The sequence below is a fragment of the Podarcis cretensis genome (genome assembly GCF_951804945.1).
Source record: "Podarcis cretensis genome assembly, chromosome: 10".
Taxonomy (NCBI): Eukaryota; Metazoa; Chordata; class Lepidosauria; order Squamata; family Lacertidae; genus Podarcis; species Podarcis cretensis.
Genome location: NC_137179.1, coordinates 31,572,587 through 31,587,947, shown reverse-complemented (window position 1 = coordinate 31,587,947; position 15,361 = coordinate 31,572,587). Strand labels below are relative to the sequence as shown.

Below are 15,361 nucleotides of genomic sequence, written 5' to 3'. Positions count from 1 at the left end.
TATGGCATGGCTGAGATGATTGCATGCAAACCTCAAGATAAATCCTCTTCTAGCTTTAAAGGAAAAGGATTCTAACTAGAAAATACAGAAGATGAGCTGAGATGTACATGCAGCATTGCTGGGATGGGTGAGTGAGAATATAGTAGTTGCAGTAATCATAGTGCCTGATGCTCACTGGTCAACTATTATAAATGGATGACCTTACAAAGTATGATCAAACAAATACCTGGCTTACCTTCTGAGTAGATTCCTTCTTTTTCTTATCCTCTTTCTTTCTTCTCTTGTCTTCCATTAACTGTTCTTCCTTTTCTTGCTCCTTCTCTCTGTTAAAAGTTTAAAATTAAAAAAGTTATTCCTAAATATATGCTTTATACAAAAAAAGCCAAATCCTCTGCAATAGAAAAGAGATGCTGGCTACCTCTATACTGTGTAAAACACCATATAATACCTAACTTGAAGAGTCAGCCCTCCCATATAAATCAACCAGAAGCCTGTCACTGGAGGGTACGGAGGGTAGCAAAAAGAGAAAGGCTCCGCATTTGTGGGAAATTCTCCCCAGCAAAACACACCTCACACCAACAATGTCTGCTTTCCTGCTTGCTCAGGCTTTCAGTCTTTGAGCATAGTGTAGTATGATTTATATCCATGATATTCTTCTTTCAGTGGGATGGGGTAGGATATGTCATTTTTATTCTTGTTAAATAAAAACCTTTATAATTTTTTGTTCTATTGTATTTTATTCAATATATTTGGTTTTAAATTACTGAGAAAGCTATTCAGCATTTTATATATTTGTAAGTTGCTTACAGACATTTTGTAGACTGCATTAAATGAATGCAATAAAAAATCCTGATCATCAATTGCAGGCTGTCCGCTCTGGGTCTAAAGTCAAAGTATGATCCAATTTTTGAGTTAGATTCCCACACAAATTATTTAATATACCTGCATAAATCCAAAAAACTGCAAGCAAACTGGAAGGAGAATTTGCAGAGCTTCTGATTTCCTTTAAGCTTACACCTCACCATTACTGATAGTCAAAATACAAACTGATCTTTAAACTTAACAGTTGGTTTGCCTCTTTACTCAGGCAAAAATTCAAAGGAAAATTCCATATGCATGGTCCTCCACCAAGTACACACATACCATCCTTTGGCTGTTAATGCTCTCATAGTAATAATGATCCAAGATCATTCCCAGAAACTGGTACTGAGAAGCTACTATTCTACCTCATGACCTTGATATGCAGAATGCCACATGCCCATCATGTCCCCCACACTGCTCTTAATGGAAAGTTGAAAGCCACATGTTTTCCTTTGGCCTAATGGCCACAGGGCACACAAATGGCTTGCAATATACATGCATGCAAAGTCATCAGTCTTCTCACCTTCTGTTTTTTCTAACTGTTTTTCTGCATACCCAGATTGTTTTATGGGCATGCAGAAACTACCCACTTCTCTCTGAAAAGGCCTATTTCATTGCCATACTGGTCAGCACTGGGCCATTCACTTCACTATCAGATGACTCATTCGCACAGGCAAACAGACTACTGATGCTGCAGGTACTTAGTGATGAATATGACTGTGTGAACCAACCCCTAAAAGGGAGCTAAAAGATCCTTGTGCATTTCTACTCCATTCTCCCTCCTGTGTTTACTGTGCAAAAACTGAATAACCTCATTTCACTTTTAACCAACAGTAGCTACATAACCAAATTTCCAGATACACTGGTACAACTGAGGCATTAGACCTAAGTAAACAAATAAAACAAATATTCAACTAGCAACATGTGAAAGAAGAACTGCCTCCAATAAGACAATAAACTGTGGAATAAACTGTTTATTGCTTAATTCCCATGATTAATTCCTATAATACAAGTCATTATGTGCATTTTGCTACGATCAACCTTTAGATGAGCAAGGAAGAAGTCTAAAGTCTGAATGTAAGGTTTATAAGCTGAACCCATGGTGACAATTTCTCATGTTACATAAGCACAAAGTAATGTTATGCCATTTCATAGTGCAATATGGTAAAGACCAAATATGTATAGATTTGAGAGAAACTATAATGGATTGAAAAATAACCTCCACAAAACAAACAATGTTTCAGCATTAACAACAAAAACAAAAACAAGATTGTATACTGTAATGGTTTAAAGATAAGATTTTATATAAAAAGCCAATTACTAAGCCTTTTTAAAAGGCAACCACTATAAGTCCTCCAGAGCCAAGAACTACTTAACTTGCTTCTCTCTTGTCAGTCACTTCTCCACGTAGTCTTCACTTATCTCACCTACTGTTGAAGAACACCAACATTATGGAGGGCCAGGATTTATAACTTTAGTGTATTGCACAGGGTTTTTCCTTGGAATTCCTCAACGTCTAAAAAGCTCCCTAACTGCCCCTTTGGGATCTATGTATTACAGCAGGGGCCCTAAAATATAATGGCAAACAAATACTTTTAAAATAGGTCATCTCCCTTTATACTTCCCCAGTTCTTTGTGTTGTAGGGTAAAGAGAGATAGACATGAAATGAACACTACTCTGCGGCTAAAAATTCCCTAAGGTTATGAGAGTTCTGAGATTTGAGAAGCAATCTGAGATGTAACAGAGAGTGTACAAAGGGAAAATTAAGATCCTTCAGAGCTATGTTTAAATCAGGACTGCCAACTAATTTAAAACAATCACTCTAAGAGGCAGAGATTTGTTCACCAACAAGCAATGCTTGTTGTTTCTTGGCAGAAATCCGAAGTAGCATCACAGCAAGGAGTCTGCCTTCTTTATATAGTGTATCTAGAACAACTGATATGGCACTCTTAGTAAAACACAATGCATTTAAAAGCAGTTAACTAATGCAACAATGCTGTCTTGCTTACTCAAATGGCTTGAACATCCATGCTTAGGATAATTATAGATGTTTAAGGGAATGGATATTCACTGTTAGGGGTGTATGTATGAACAAAATTTGTTTCCATAAGATTAAAATAACCATAATTTGAGCAATAAATTATCTGTGAATGTTATAATTCATTTTAAAAAGTAGGACCTGGCAAGTCAGAATTACTTAATGTCTTCAATAGGTAATGCAACATTCCGAATTCTTCAGTAACTTCTTTCCTAACCATAAAACTGTTCCTAACCAAAGTACTGTGTGAACATATAATCAGAAATGTCTTAATCTAAAATCAATTCCAGACAATATTAAAATGGACTTTTGAGGACTTGTGGAATTTTTAAAATTAACTTTAATTAAAGAACATGCTCCACATTATCCTGCGGTGACAAAAATACTGGTAGCTTCTTGGCTAAAAGGAGGTACATTTACAGCATAATCCAACATATGTTGTTTACTCAGAACTAAGCATCACTGTAGTGAAATCCTAAGTGCTATGTTTAGGATTGGAACCTTACGTCTTTAAAAAAGAAAAGGAAGAGAGATTTACTTTTATTTTTATTGTGAGCGCAGTGGTGCCTAAAGAGTCAAAAAGAGAACTCACATCCATTTTAAGTATTTTATATAGAACACAATAGTTAAAAATAAAGTACTGAATTTCCATCTACTTAAAACCCTCTCGTTTGTATCCAATGGTACCAGTCAGATGACAAGGTTTCCTTCAGCACAATTGGGAGGGATGCCATTTTTGGCAATCTGTTCAGAAGTGTTGGGGGACTCCAAAGCAGAATACAGGGGTGCAGAGGGGAAGAGGTGAACACTGCTTTCCCCTCATTCTGCTGAATCAATCCTTACCACCAGCTGGGTGACACAATTAGAAAAAAGCCCTTTGTAAATAGTGAAGCCCCGAACAATACACATTTCTAAACATACTTTGTAAGCGGTAGCTCCAGTTTTAATATAAGCTTCATTCTTTTTTCACAAAGTTCACCATGCAGGTATTGTTTAGGCAAGAAAACCCAATAGCATGCAACATACAGATGAGAGATCACCAATCTCTTTGGATCAATGAGTGTATTTGGGATTTTGTGAGAGTGCCCTTGGCATCATGCTCTCTTAACTGCTTCACACACACCCCAAAGACAGAAAGAAAATGTGCTAGGGCATGCACATGCCCCTACACACAGACAGACAGACAGACAGACAGACACACACACACACACACACACACACACAGCTTTTCCATGAGATAAGGGTAAAAATCAGATCCAGTAGAATAATGAGTCCCCTAAATTTCCATGACTTTACATAAGAGTTACCCCAGTACCACCATAAAACTAAAGCCAATATTGGATAGACTGAAGATTTAAAATCACTTCACAGATCCAGTGCTTCCCTCTCATTCTGTTGAATGAAGCTTTACCACCAGCTGAGTGACACAATTAGAAATAGCCTGTAGATCTGAAAGAAAATGGTGTGAGCACACCACTCTTCCTTCAGCTCTATGCACTTTTTTAAGGGTGGGGACAGCATGGCTACCTTATAATGAAGAGGAGGAGGTGAAAGAATTTGAAGCCACCAGAAGTCCTCAAGCTTGCCATTATGCCCATGTAGATGGAAAACTTCAAAACACTGAATACTCTAGAATACTCTGTTTACCCAAAATGAATGAGTTAATATCTTACGGCAGTTAAATATTTCCTTTGAAACCACAAATAGAGAATCTCTCTCAGCTTACAACGGTTACAACAGATTAAAGCACACCCTCTGCCAAGGCACTCACGTAACCGTACTTTTCATCAGCACGCTTTTGTCCTGTATTTTTTTATCTTGTGAACCGCCCCGATATCATCGGATGAGGGACGGTATATAAATTTAATTATAATAATAAAATAAATATACAGGCAACCCCCCAATAGTGTGGGGGTTATATTCCGGGTCACCTTGCACATCGGTGGAGAACGCATCATCTTTCCCTGCTTCCCCCATATTTATTTACCTACTTTATTTATACTGCTACCCCATAGCAGAAGTACTCTAGGAAGCCAGTGTAGTGTAGCGGTTAGAGTGTTGGACTAGGACCTGGGAAACCAGGGTTCAAATCCCCACTCAGTCATGAAGGTCACTGAGTAACCTTGGGCAAGTCACAGCCTCTGAACCTACCTCACAGGGTTGTTGTAGGAATTAACTGAAGTGGGGGTAAACCATATATTTCTTGGAAGAAAGGTTGGGATATAAATGCAATAAATAAGCTATTCTGCTTAAGAAAGATGGAGAGGCCAGTCAGATGAAGATGTCAACTGCCAACCTGGCCTCTGGAGATCTCCATGTGGTAGCGATTAGACCCACACAAATTGCAAAACATGTCTGGTGCCTGGTTAGTTTTGAACACTGGGCACAGGCAGGTAGCATAGGTTCCGCAAGAATGGAGAGATGCTATGGAACACCTAAGTACTACAAGTACTCTAGCACATGGGTAGTCCCGGGGGCTGGTTCCGGCCCAATCGCCTTCTCAATCTGGCCTGCGGACGGTCTGGGAATCCGCGTGTTTTTACATGAGTAGAATGTGTCCTTTTATTTAAAATGCATCTCTGGGTTATTTGTGGGGCCTGCCTGGTGTTTTTACATGAGTAGAATGTGTGTTTTTATTTAAAATGCATCTCTGAGTTATTTATGGCGCATAGGAATTCATTCATTTCTCTCCCCCCCCCCCAAAAAAAAAAATATAGTCCGGCCCACCACATGCTCTAAGGGATGGTGGACCGGCCCACAGCTGAAAAAGGTTGCTGACCCCTGCTCTAGCATCTGCTTTCTGCACAAGCTACAATTTCTGGACCATCTTTAAGGGCAACCCTGCATAGCACACACTATAATAATTGAGACAGAAGGTTATCAGAGTGTTCTAAACTATCACCCATTTGTGTCGAAGAACAGCCAATAGCTAGAACTAGGCTCTCCTTGCCACAGAAACCACCTAAGCCTACAGTGCAGAGATGGATGCAGGAGAATCTCCAGACTATGAACTTGTTCTTTCAGGGGGAGTGCTACTCCATCTGCAGCAGGTCAAACACAAGAACTACCCAACAATGTCTCTGTCTTGTCCGAATTAAGCTTCTGTTCACTAGCTCTCATCCAGCCCATTACTGCCGCTAAACACCAGCTCAACATCAACATATCACTGAATATTATGTTAATAAAACTCAGTCCCAAACTCCCAATGATTCCACCCAATGGCCTATAGATGTTAAATAGCACTGGGGACAGAATTGAACCTTGCATCACAGTTGCCACAGATCCAAGCATGTCACTCTTATGGTTCTCTGAAAACAGCCCTGCAAGCAGGAACAGAACCACTGTATCATCATGTCACCAACCCATACAGCTGCTCCAGATGTATGCTATGGTTAATAGGATCAAATCTGCTAACAGATTAATGAGTGACCACAGGGAACCACTGCTATGTCTCTCCAAAAACACATCACCAACCACAACGACCAAAGCCATTGCAGTGCCAAACTAAGCCCTGAAGCTGTATTGAAATGGGTCAAGGAAATCTGCTTCATCAAAGTGTGTCCAAAGTGCCTGGCCACAACTCCCTCAAGTACCTTGTCCAAAGAGGAATACAGGCAACTGGGTGATAATTGCTCAAAACCTCAGGATCCAGGGAGCACCCCTTGAGGAGGTGAAGCACCACCACACATTTCAAAGTGCCTTGCAAAGTGTGACTTTACCACTCCCTGGACTAACCTAATATTTCAGGCGCTATACAAAACATGAGTGTATCTTTTCTACCGCCAAAACTCTCTAAATGTAGTTTATGTGCAAGAGCATATTCTTACTTCAGTTATTTCTCCCTTGAGAAATATTGTGATTCCCAATATTTCAACTTGTGCTCAAGAAGGGGATTCTCTTTATGAAAAATACACAGGAAAATTGTGAAAAGCTTTTCTATCCCTGTAACTATGTCCACTCTAGGTCAGCGAAAATTGTGTCTCATCTCTTGTCTCAATAGAAAAGAAAAGTGATGTCTTCTGTTATATTACATACATGCTAGATAGACTGCAAAGAGCTACTTTATGTGTAGTCAAGCATTTGGGACATACCCCACAGGACTTCTGACTTTCCTCATTAAGCAACAAACCTGTATATCTCACCCAACACCAGCTGCTTTAGAAGCAACCCTCCATTTCTAAAGGTGTTCACTATGCAGAATGGGAAGCTGCTAAAGAAAAACAGGCTCAAAACCAACTTGCACATACAGAACTAGATATATGATTTCTTGGACCATTAAATATCAATACAGTGGTACCTCGGGTTACATACGCTTCAGGTTATAGACTCCGCTAACCCAGAAATAGTACCTCGGGTTAAGAACTTTGCTTCAGGATGAGAACAGAAATCGTGCTCCGGAGGCGCAGCGGAAGCAGGAGGCCCCATTAGCTAAAGTGGTGCTTCAGGTTAAGAACAGTTTCAGGTTAAGAATGGACCTCCAGAACGAATTAAGTACTTAACCCGAGGTACCACTGTAGTTCAATATCAATAGTACCTTGTGTAACAACACAATGAAAATGCAATCAAATGAATGAAAGATCCCATACATATGGCAGTGGCCCATTTCTGACTAGCTGATCACACCCATGTGAATTGGATTCCACAGTAATTTATTCTCTGCATAGTATTGTCACAACTATTGCTATCTCTTACACAGCCTGACCTCCTGGTCTCATTTTCAAAAGAAGAGAATGTTCTCTCCTCTTTCTACTCAGGCTGTGCATGTGTACTTAGGTGATGCATATGATGAACTGCAGCAGTGAACCTGGCTCTTACCTATACATGTACCACAAAACTCTTCATTGTTTTTGCTGCAATACTACCTCTCTTCAAAAGTGTCAGCAAGGATAATCACAGACATTCTCAAAAACAAAAAACCACGTATTTTAAGGTAAGAGTCTGATCTTGCTCCCAACCTGACATGCTAAGCCTTGCTTAGCTTTTTAAAAACAGCATTCCCTTTGAGCCCTAAATAGCAAAGAGCAAATATATATATATGATTTAATAACCCACTAAAAAACTTTATGTAAACAAATAGAGACTTTGTTTCCCCAGGAAAACTTAGTGGACAAATTCTATTAGTCTCAAGTCATCAACATTAGGGTCAGGAAGGAATCTTCCATTCTCAAATCAGAATGCTAGTATTCCTTTAATGCAGCTGTCTTCAGACTTCAGTACCCAGCTGTTGGACTGCAACTCCCATCATCCCCAATCATCAGATAAACTGGCTAGGGATTATGGTAGTTGCAGTTCAACAACATCTTGGGCACAAAGGTTGAAGAACCCTCCTGTATTGCACTACTGTCAGGCAATTAACAGTGCTGGATTGGGTCTGAATTCTTTAACGTATATTGACTTCCGGTCGGCGCCAGCGCTTAATGGCGGTCCGAGCCTCGAGCTCCGAGGCAGGACTGCTTCGTTAGTTCGGGTCTCACCCGCTACGGCAAGCGGGGGACCCCTAAAATCACAGGCGCGGAGCCTGTGAACAAAGGAGATTCGGTGGGACCTTTTGCGCCCCCCGGCACTGTGAGGGAGCCTTTTTAAAGGCTTCTGAGCGGCATCGGGGTAAGCGCGGTGCTGAGAGTCGTCACCCAGCTAGCGGAGTGAAGCCGCGTCGCCATGAGCGGAGAGCGCCGATTCCTTCCTGCAATTGGAATTTGACCACAGCACCCGTGAGTAAGATCGAAAAAGTAACGGGACATTAAATAAGAAATTCGGCTGAAAACGGGAAAGGCATAAATTAAGGAAGTCTGCCTCCCCGGAACCGCAGAAGAGATAAAGCAACGAAAATCAAGCTGCATTTAAAGGGAACCTTTCTATTTTTTTAAGCTGTCAAACTGACATCGGACTTAAAACTTCCCCCCAGATTGGCAGGAAAAGGGGGGAAGGGATTGGAACGCTGTTAACCTGCTGGAAAATTATTGGAAAATTAAGATCTTCCATTGCCAAATCCCCCTGGGTCGGGCTGCCCAAATAAGACACCGGGACGTGGACTGTCAAACTTTGCGAAGTGGGGGTTTGTTTGTAACAAAGTTACCGGACCTTAGATTTACCCTGTTGCATTTTGGCCACATAGAAGATAGAGACGTTACAGTTTGGATATTGGAAACTTTTGGCTACTGTTATACTTCCTTGCTTCTTTGTTTTTCTTTATCTTTGCCATTTGGATACAATTGAATGCTCCCTCTAGAGGGTTCTATGTGAAACTGTTGCACTTGGAAAAGTAACAGTGGGATTTTCCACTTGGGAATCAACTCTGTGAAAACGACCTTGAGGATATGAGTGCCCCTACAGAAGAGATAGTAACAAGGCAGAAAGCAAAACAATCTCAGAAGAAAAGGGGCTCTATATCAGGAACTGTTCCAGCTGCACAGGAAAAAACACCAGCTTCTATGGATCCTATGACTCAGGCACTACTTAAAATAAATCAATCCCTGGAAGCATTGACAAAGCTATCGACAGAGAACTCTAAAAAATTAACTGAGTTGACAACAAGATTGGATGTGAATACAGCTAGTGTTAAATCTAACACAGATTCTATAAATAGATTAATTCAGGAAAATTCAGAAACACGAAAGATTGCAGAAAGTGCAAAAATAACGGCTGAAGAGACAAGGGAAAAGTTTGGGCCTATTATTAAAAAAGTGAATGAGCATGATGCAGCCCTCTCCTTACTGGAACTTCAACGTAAAGAGAAGAACCTAAAACTTAGATTGGTGCCTGAAGGGGAAGGGGACAACCTTGTGAAATTTCTTACAGAGAACATTATAACTTTTTGGCAGGAGGAATGGGAGGAAGAGGATGAATTTGAGATAACATCAGCCTTTCGATTGGGTAGAAAGCAGGATAAAAAACCAAGGGATTGTCTAATTACACTGAGATCAAAAGAAGAAAGAGATAAAATATTGAATCTGCATTATCAAAAGGCATTGGTGATCCAAAATTGTCAGATACAGATTTTTAAGGACATTCCCAAATACATTTTAGAGGTGAGAACATATTATAAAAGCCTAGCAGATCTGCTGAAGAAAAACACCATACCATTCAGATGGGAGTTTCCACAAGGATTGTCCTTTAACTTTAAAGGAAGGAAGATCAAAATAAAAACAATTCAGGACAAAGAACAATTTCTGGAGAGATACCTGGAGGATTTGCAGAAAGGAACCGTGGAGGAGAGGGAACCACCTGATATAGCAAATTTGTCATTTGGACTTTTACCACCACCATCGGAGGAAGAGCAGAAGCTTGGAGCAGTTGGAGGAACAGCTACTTAAATACAAAATGTCTCTGCAACTCCTTAGTTGGAACTGTAACGGTTTGAACCTTCCTCGGAAAAGACGACAGGTTTTTCACATTTTGAAGAAAGAACAATTAGATATAATATGTTTGCAAGAAACCCATATTGCCAGGATACATAGGAAATTACTGATAAATAAGAGACTTGGTCAAGAATTTATCTCATCAGACAAAGTAAAGAAAAGAGGTGTGGTGATCTATGCAAAGGAAAAGTTGGCTCCAAAATTGATATTTAAAGATGAACAAGGAAGATACCTGGCAATTGAAATACAAATTCAAGGAGAAAAGATACTAATTGTGGGAGTTTATGCCCCAAATGAAGGGAAGGCCGAATTCTTTAGGAAGTTGCATGAGACATTAGTTGACTTTTTAGATTATAAAATCCTAATGATGGGAGACATGAATGGAGTTGTCTCAACAAACATGGACAAAGCACAGAGACAAGTGATTTCAAAAGAAGGGAGACTACCAAAGATCTTTTTCGAAATGACTGAAACATTGGACTTGATTGATATTTGGAGAACAAAGAATCCTCTAGAGAGAGAGGGAACTTTCTTCTCTGAAGCAAAAATGACATGGACAAGAATAGACCAAATTTGGATTTCTAGCAGTCTGGCGCCAAGAACAAAAAAAGTAGAAATATGTCCAAAAACGTGCTCCGACCATAATGCGGTGAAGATGGAGATGAAACTAACAACAACTGGATCCTTTAGATGGAGAATGAATGACACCCTATTTAAGGATGAAGAGATCCACAAGAAGGCCCTTAAAACATTAAAAGATTACTTTGAGATCAACAGGAAAACAGATGTGGAAAAAAGAATAATCTGGGACGCAAGCAAAGCCGTGATGCGAGGTTTCCTAATTCAACAAAATTCTATAAAGAGGAAGCAACAAAATGAGAAGAAGGAAAAAATCTTAGAAAAAATAAAAGAAGGAGAGAAGAAGTTGAGGTCTAAACCAAAGTCCCATGAGATTTTGAGAGAAATAAAGTTTTATCAGATGCAGTACATGGAGCTTATGAACCAACAAATAGAATGGAAGATAAAGCAAATGAGACAAAGAACTTTTGAATCAGCGGATAAATGTGGGAAACTTCTGTCATGGCAATTGAAAAAAAGGCAGAAAATGAATACTGTAACAAGTCTAGAAATGGATGGAAAAATTATCCACAAACCCAATGAGATCAACAATTGTTTTCAAAGTTTTTTTAAGAAATTGTATGCACAAGGGCCAACCAACGAACAAGAAATAGAAGAATTCATCAGAAAATACGGTCTACCAAAAATTCCAGAACAAAGTAAAAGGATCTTAAATGAGGAAATAACAGAACAAGAAATAGAGGGTGCCATTCAAAATATGAAATTGGGAAAATCACCAGGACCAGACGGCCTGACGGCCAAATACTACAAAATGCTGAAAGAATGGCTGATACAACCATTGAAGGAAGTTTGCAATGAAATTTTGAAGGGGAAAAAGGCACCTGAATCGTGGAAAGAGGCTTTCATCTCACTTATACCGAAAACAGAGACTGAGAAGAACCAGGTCAAAAACTACCGCCCTATATCTTTACTCAATGTGGATTACAAAATTTTTGCAGACATTTTGGCAAAAAGATTGAAAAGAGTGTTAGCAGAAGAGATTCATAAGGACCAAACAGGCTTTCTCCCAGGTAGACATATGTCAGACAATGTGAGAAACATTATAGACATTTTGGAGCTGCTGGACGTTGACATTAACAGGAAAGCAGTTTTGATTTTTGTGGACGCGGAGAAAGCCTTTGACAACATTTCTTGGACCTTTATGAAAAAGAATCTCCAAGGGATGGGGGTAGGCCAAGGTTTTGAAAACGGTATAGGTGCAATATATTCTCAACAAAAGGCCAAATTAATTGTAAATAACGTGGTAACAGAAGAAATACCTATAGAAAAAGGTACACGACAGGGTTGCCCAATATCCCCTTTGCTTTTTATATCAGTCCTGGAGGTTTTGTTAAACATGATCAGAAAGGACCAGTTGGTTAAAGGAGTTCAGATCGGAGTTAGACATTATAAATTAAGAGCATTTGCAGATGATCTAGTATTGACTTTGCAACAGCCAGACACTAGTACTAAAAGAGTATTAGAACTAATTGAAATATTTGGTCGAGTAGCAGGTTTTAAATTGAATAGACAAAAAACGAAAGTGTTGGAAAAAAATTTAACAATGGAAAAAGAGAGAGTTTTCAGAATGAAACAGGCTTGGAAATAACAAAAAGGGTAAAATACCTGGGGGTAAACTTAACATCCAAGAATGTGAACTTATTTAAGGATAATTATGAAAAATGTTGGTCAGAAGTTAAAAAGGATCTGGAAATATGGTCAAGGTTGAAACTCTCCTTGTTAGGCCGAATCGCTACTATTAAGATGAATGTATTGCCTAGAATGCTGTTCTTATTCCAGACGTTGCAGATTGTGGACAAGATGGACTGTTTCAAGAAGTGGCAGAAAGACATATCAAAATTTGTCTGGCAGGGCAAAAAGCCCAGAATTAAATTTAAGATTTTAACTGACGCAAAGGATAGAGGGGGGTTTGCCCTGCCGGACTTAAGACTTTATTATGAATCAGCAGCTTTCTGCTGGTTGAAACGCTGACATTTTGGATCTGGAAGGGTATGACAATAGTTTTGGTTGGCATGCATACTTATGGTACGACAAGGTAAAGGTGTATAAAAGTTTTAAAAACCATATTGTAAGGAAAGCATTGTATAACGTTTGGATTAGATATAAAGATTTGTTGGAAAGTAAAACCCCTAGGTGGGTGTCACCAATGGAAGCTAGGGAAGTAAAAAAGCTTAATATGGATTCTAAATGGCCAAAATATCATGAGATTTTAGAATATGATGGCGAAAGGGTGAAACTTCAGAGTTATGAGAAACTAAAGTCTATGGTTCGAGATTGGTTGCACTACCATCAGATAAATGAGACGTTTAAACAGGACAGGAAAATAGGATTTCAGAAAGAGAAGTCAAAATTAGAAACAGAATTGCTGGAACCCAATACTAAGAACTTATCAAAAATGTATAACTTGCTGTTAAAATGGAATACACAGGATGAAATGGTGAAATCAGCTATGATTAAATGGGCACAAGATATCGGTCATGATATCATGTTTGCTGACTGGGAACAGTTATGGACCACCGGTATTAAATTTACTGCATGTAATGCCTTAAAGGAAAATATTATGAAAATGATTTACCGGTGGTACATGACCCCAGTCAAGCTTGCAAAAATATATCATTTGCCTAGTAATAAGTGTTGGAAATGTAATGAGACTGAAGGCACTTTCTACCACCTCTGGTGGACCTGCCCAAAGGTTAAAGCTTTCTGGGAAATGATCTATAATGAAATTAAGAAGGTCCTTAAGTGGACTTTTCCTAAGAAACCAGAGGCTTTCCTTTTGGGCATGGTGGGCCAAGTGGTGTCAAGGAAGGATAGGATTTTCTTTATGTATGCCACTACAGCAGCAAGAATTCTACTGGCAAAGTATTGGAAGATGCAAGAACTACCTACTCTGGAAGAATGGCAAACAAAGGTGATTGACTTTATGGGACTGGCCGAGATGACGGGCAGAATCCGGGACCAGGGGAAAGAGACAGTGGAAGAGGACTGGAAGAAATTCAAAATATATCTCAAAAATAATTGCAAAATTGAGGAATGTTAAGATGTCAGGGGGTAAGAAGTAAAGAATTGCAGCAGTAAACAAAAAACTTAAGAAATTTTTATGAAAGGGAATTAAGACAATGGACCTAAGGGTTGCTAAAGAATTATTAAATAAGGATGCAGGGATGGGGAGGTATGGGGAAGTCAAAGAAAGAAGGGTATGAACCGATGAGCTTGAAGTTATACTGTTTTATATTGTTCTTTATTATTTTTGTGGAAAATTAATAAAAATTATTATAAAAAAAAAAAAATGAATTCTTTAACGTATATTAATCCAAAAGGTTTGCTTTTTTCATGGGGAAGTAATCTCAGTGATCAAGAAACAACAAAACAGGTTGTCTTTTGCCATCTGAGTTATATTAATGTTTCTTAAAATATCCTGGTTTAAAATAAAACCTAAATTTAAATACAGGCAATAGTAAGGTCTACACGAATTAACTTAAAACAGAATAATGACCATCCAAACAGATTAGGCTAAAGGTGGATATCTGCCTGAGGTTGACTGATACCCTGACCTGGTTCTCATATCGTATTAAACTATATTTTATAGTTTATTACTATGGCATAATGTGCTAATAAATGTGGCTGCACTTCATTCCTCTCCCTGTCCAGATGGGGAAAAGGCTATGGTCTGGCTTCTCATGTTGGGCTCACTGTGTGGAGAAAACAATAAACCCTAAGCAGAAGTCAAATTTTGTTCTTTGTTTTACCACTCATGGTTTGTTTGGGGGGTTTCCAGCAGCAAGGGAGGAGGGCAGCACCTATTATTTCAGTATCATGCATTAACAACTAAACCACAGGTCACTGGGGATATGCACGTGCCTTACTCAGGCGTGTTTCAGCTTTTGAACACTGCTGTAAACCAAATGCAAACCAATGGTTTAATTTATGTGCTACATTTATTATACAAGTTTTCTACTGGATCCAGGCACACATCATCAGCAGTTATGATCGGCCTTCAAGTAAATGATCCTACTTAGTATTATTCCATGGATAGAATCACATTGAAATCCATCTCTTCTTAGATATCTGAGTGGCAAAACAAGATGTATTTAATTGTTACAGTAGCCAGCTAGTATGTATAGTCTTATCAAATGTCTCTTAAATTTAAATATTGTGGTTCTGTGGGTCTGCTCTTGTTCTCAGGGAAAGAGAATACCACCTTTTAGTGTTAACGTACATGCAACTACAAATTAAGTTCTACTCAACACAACAAGATAGCACAAAGTGCCTTTCTGGATTAGGCTAGTATCTAGTCCAGCATCCTGTTTTCAAAGTGGCCAACCAGATGTCCATTGGAATCCCACAAGCATAACCGGAATGCAACACCACTCTTCCCACTCGTGATTCCCAGCAACAGGCATTCGGAGGTATACTGCCTAAGATCGTGGAGGAAAAACATAGATATTGTGGCTAGTAGTAGCC

At 39.2% G+C, this 15,361-nt stretch overlaps 1 protein-coding gene across 10 annotated transcripts in view; it reads right to left on the bottom strand.

Moving 5' to 3' along the window:
• TNRC6B (trinucleotide repeat containing adaptor 6B) overlaps nucleotides 1–15,361 on the bottom strand; it is a 116,114-nt gene that overhangs the window by 62,032 nt on the left and 38,721 nt on the right. For all 10 annotated transcript variants that reach the window (XM_079994556.1, XM_079994548.1, XM_079994549.1 and 7 more), the window contains one exon: nucleotides 236–323. In XM_079994556.1, the coding sequence (XP_079850682.1) occupies nucleotides 236–323 (88 nt within the window). The remainder of the gene's footprint in view (nucleotides 1–235; nucleotides 324–15,361) is intronic.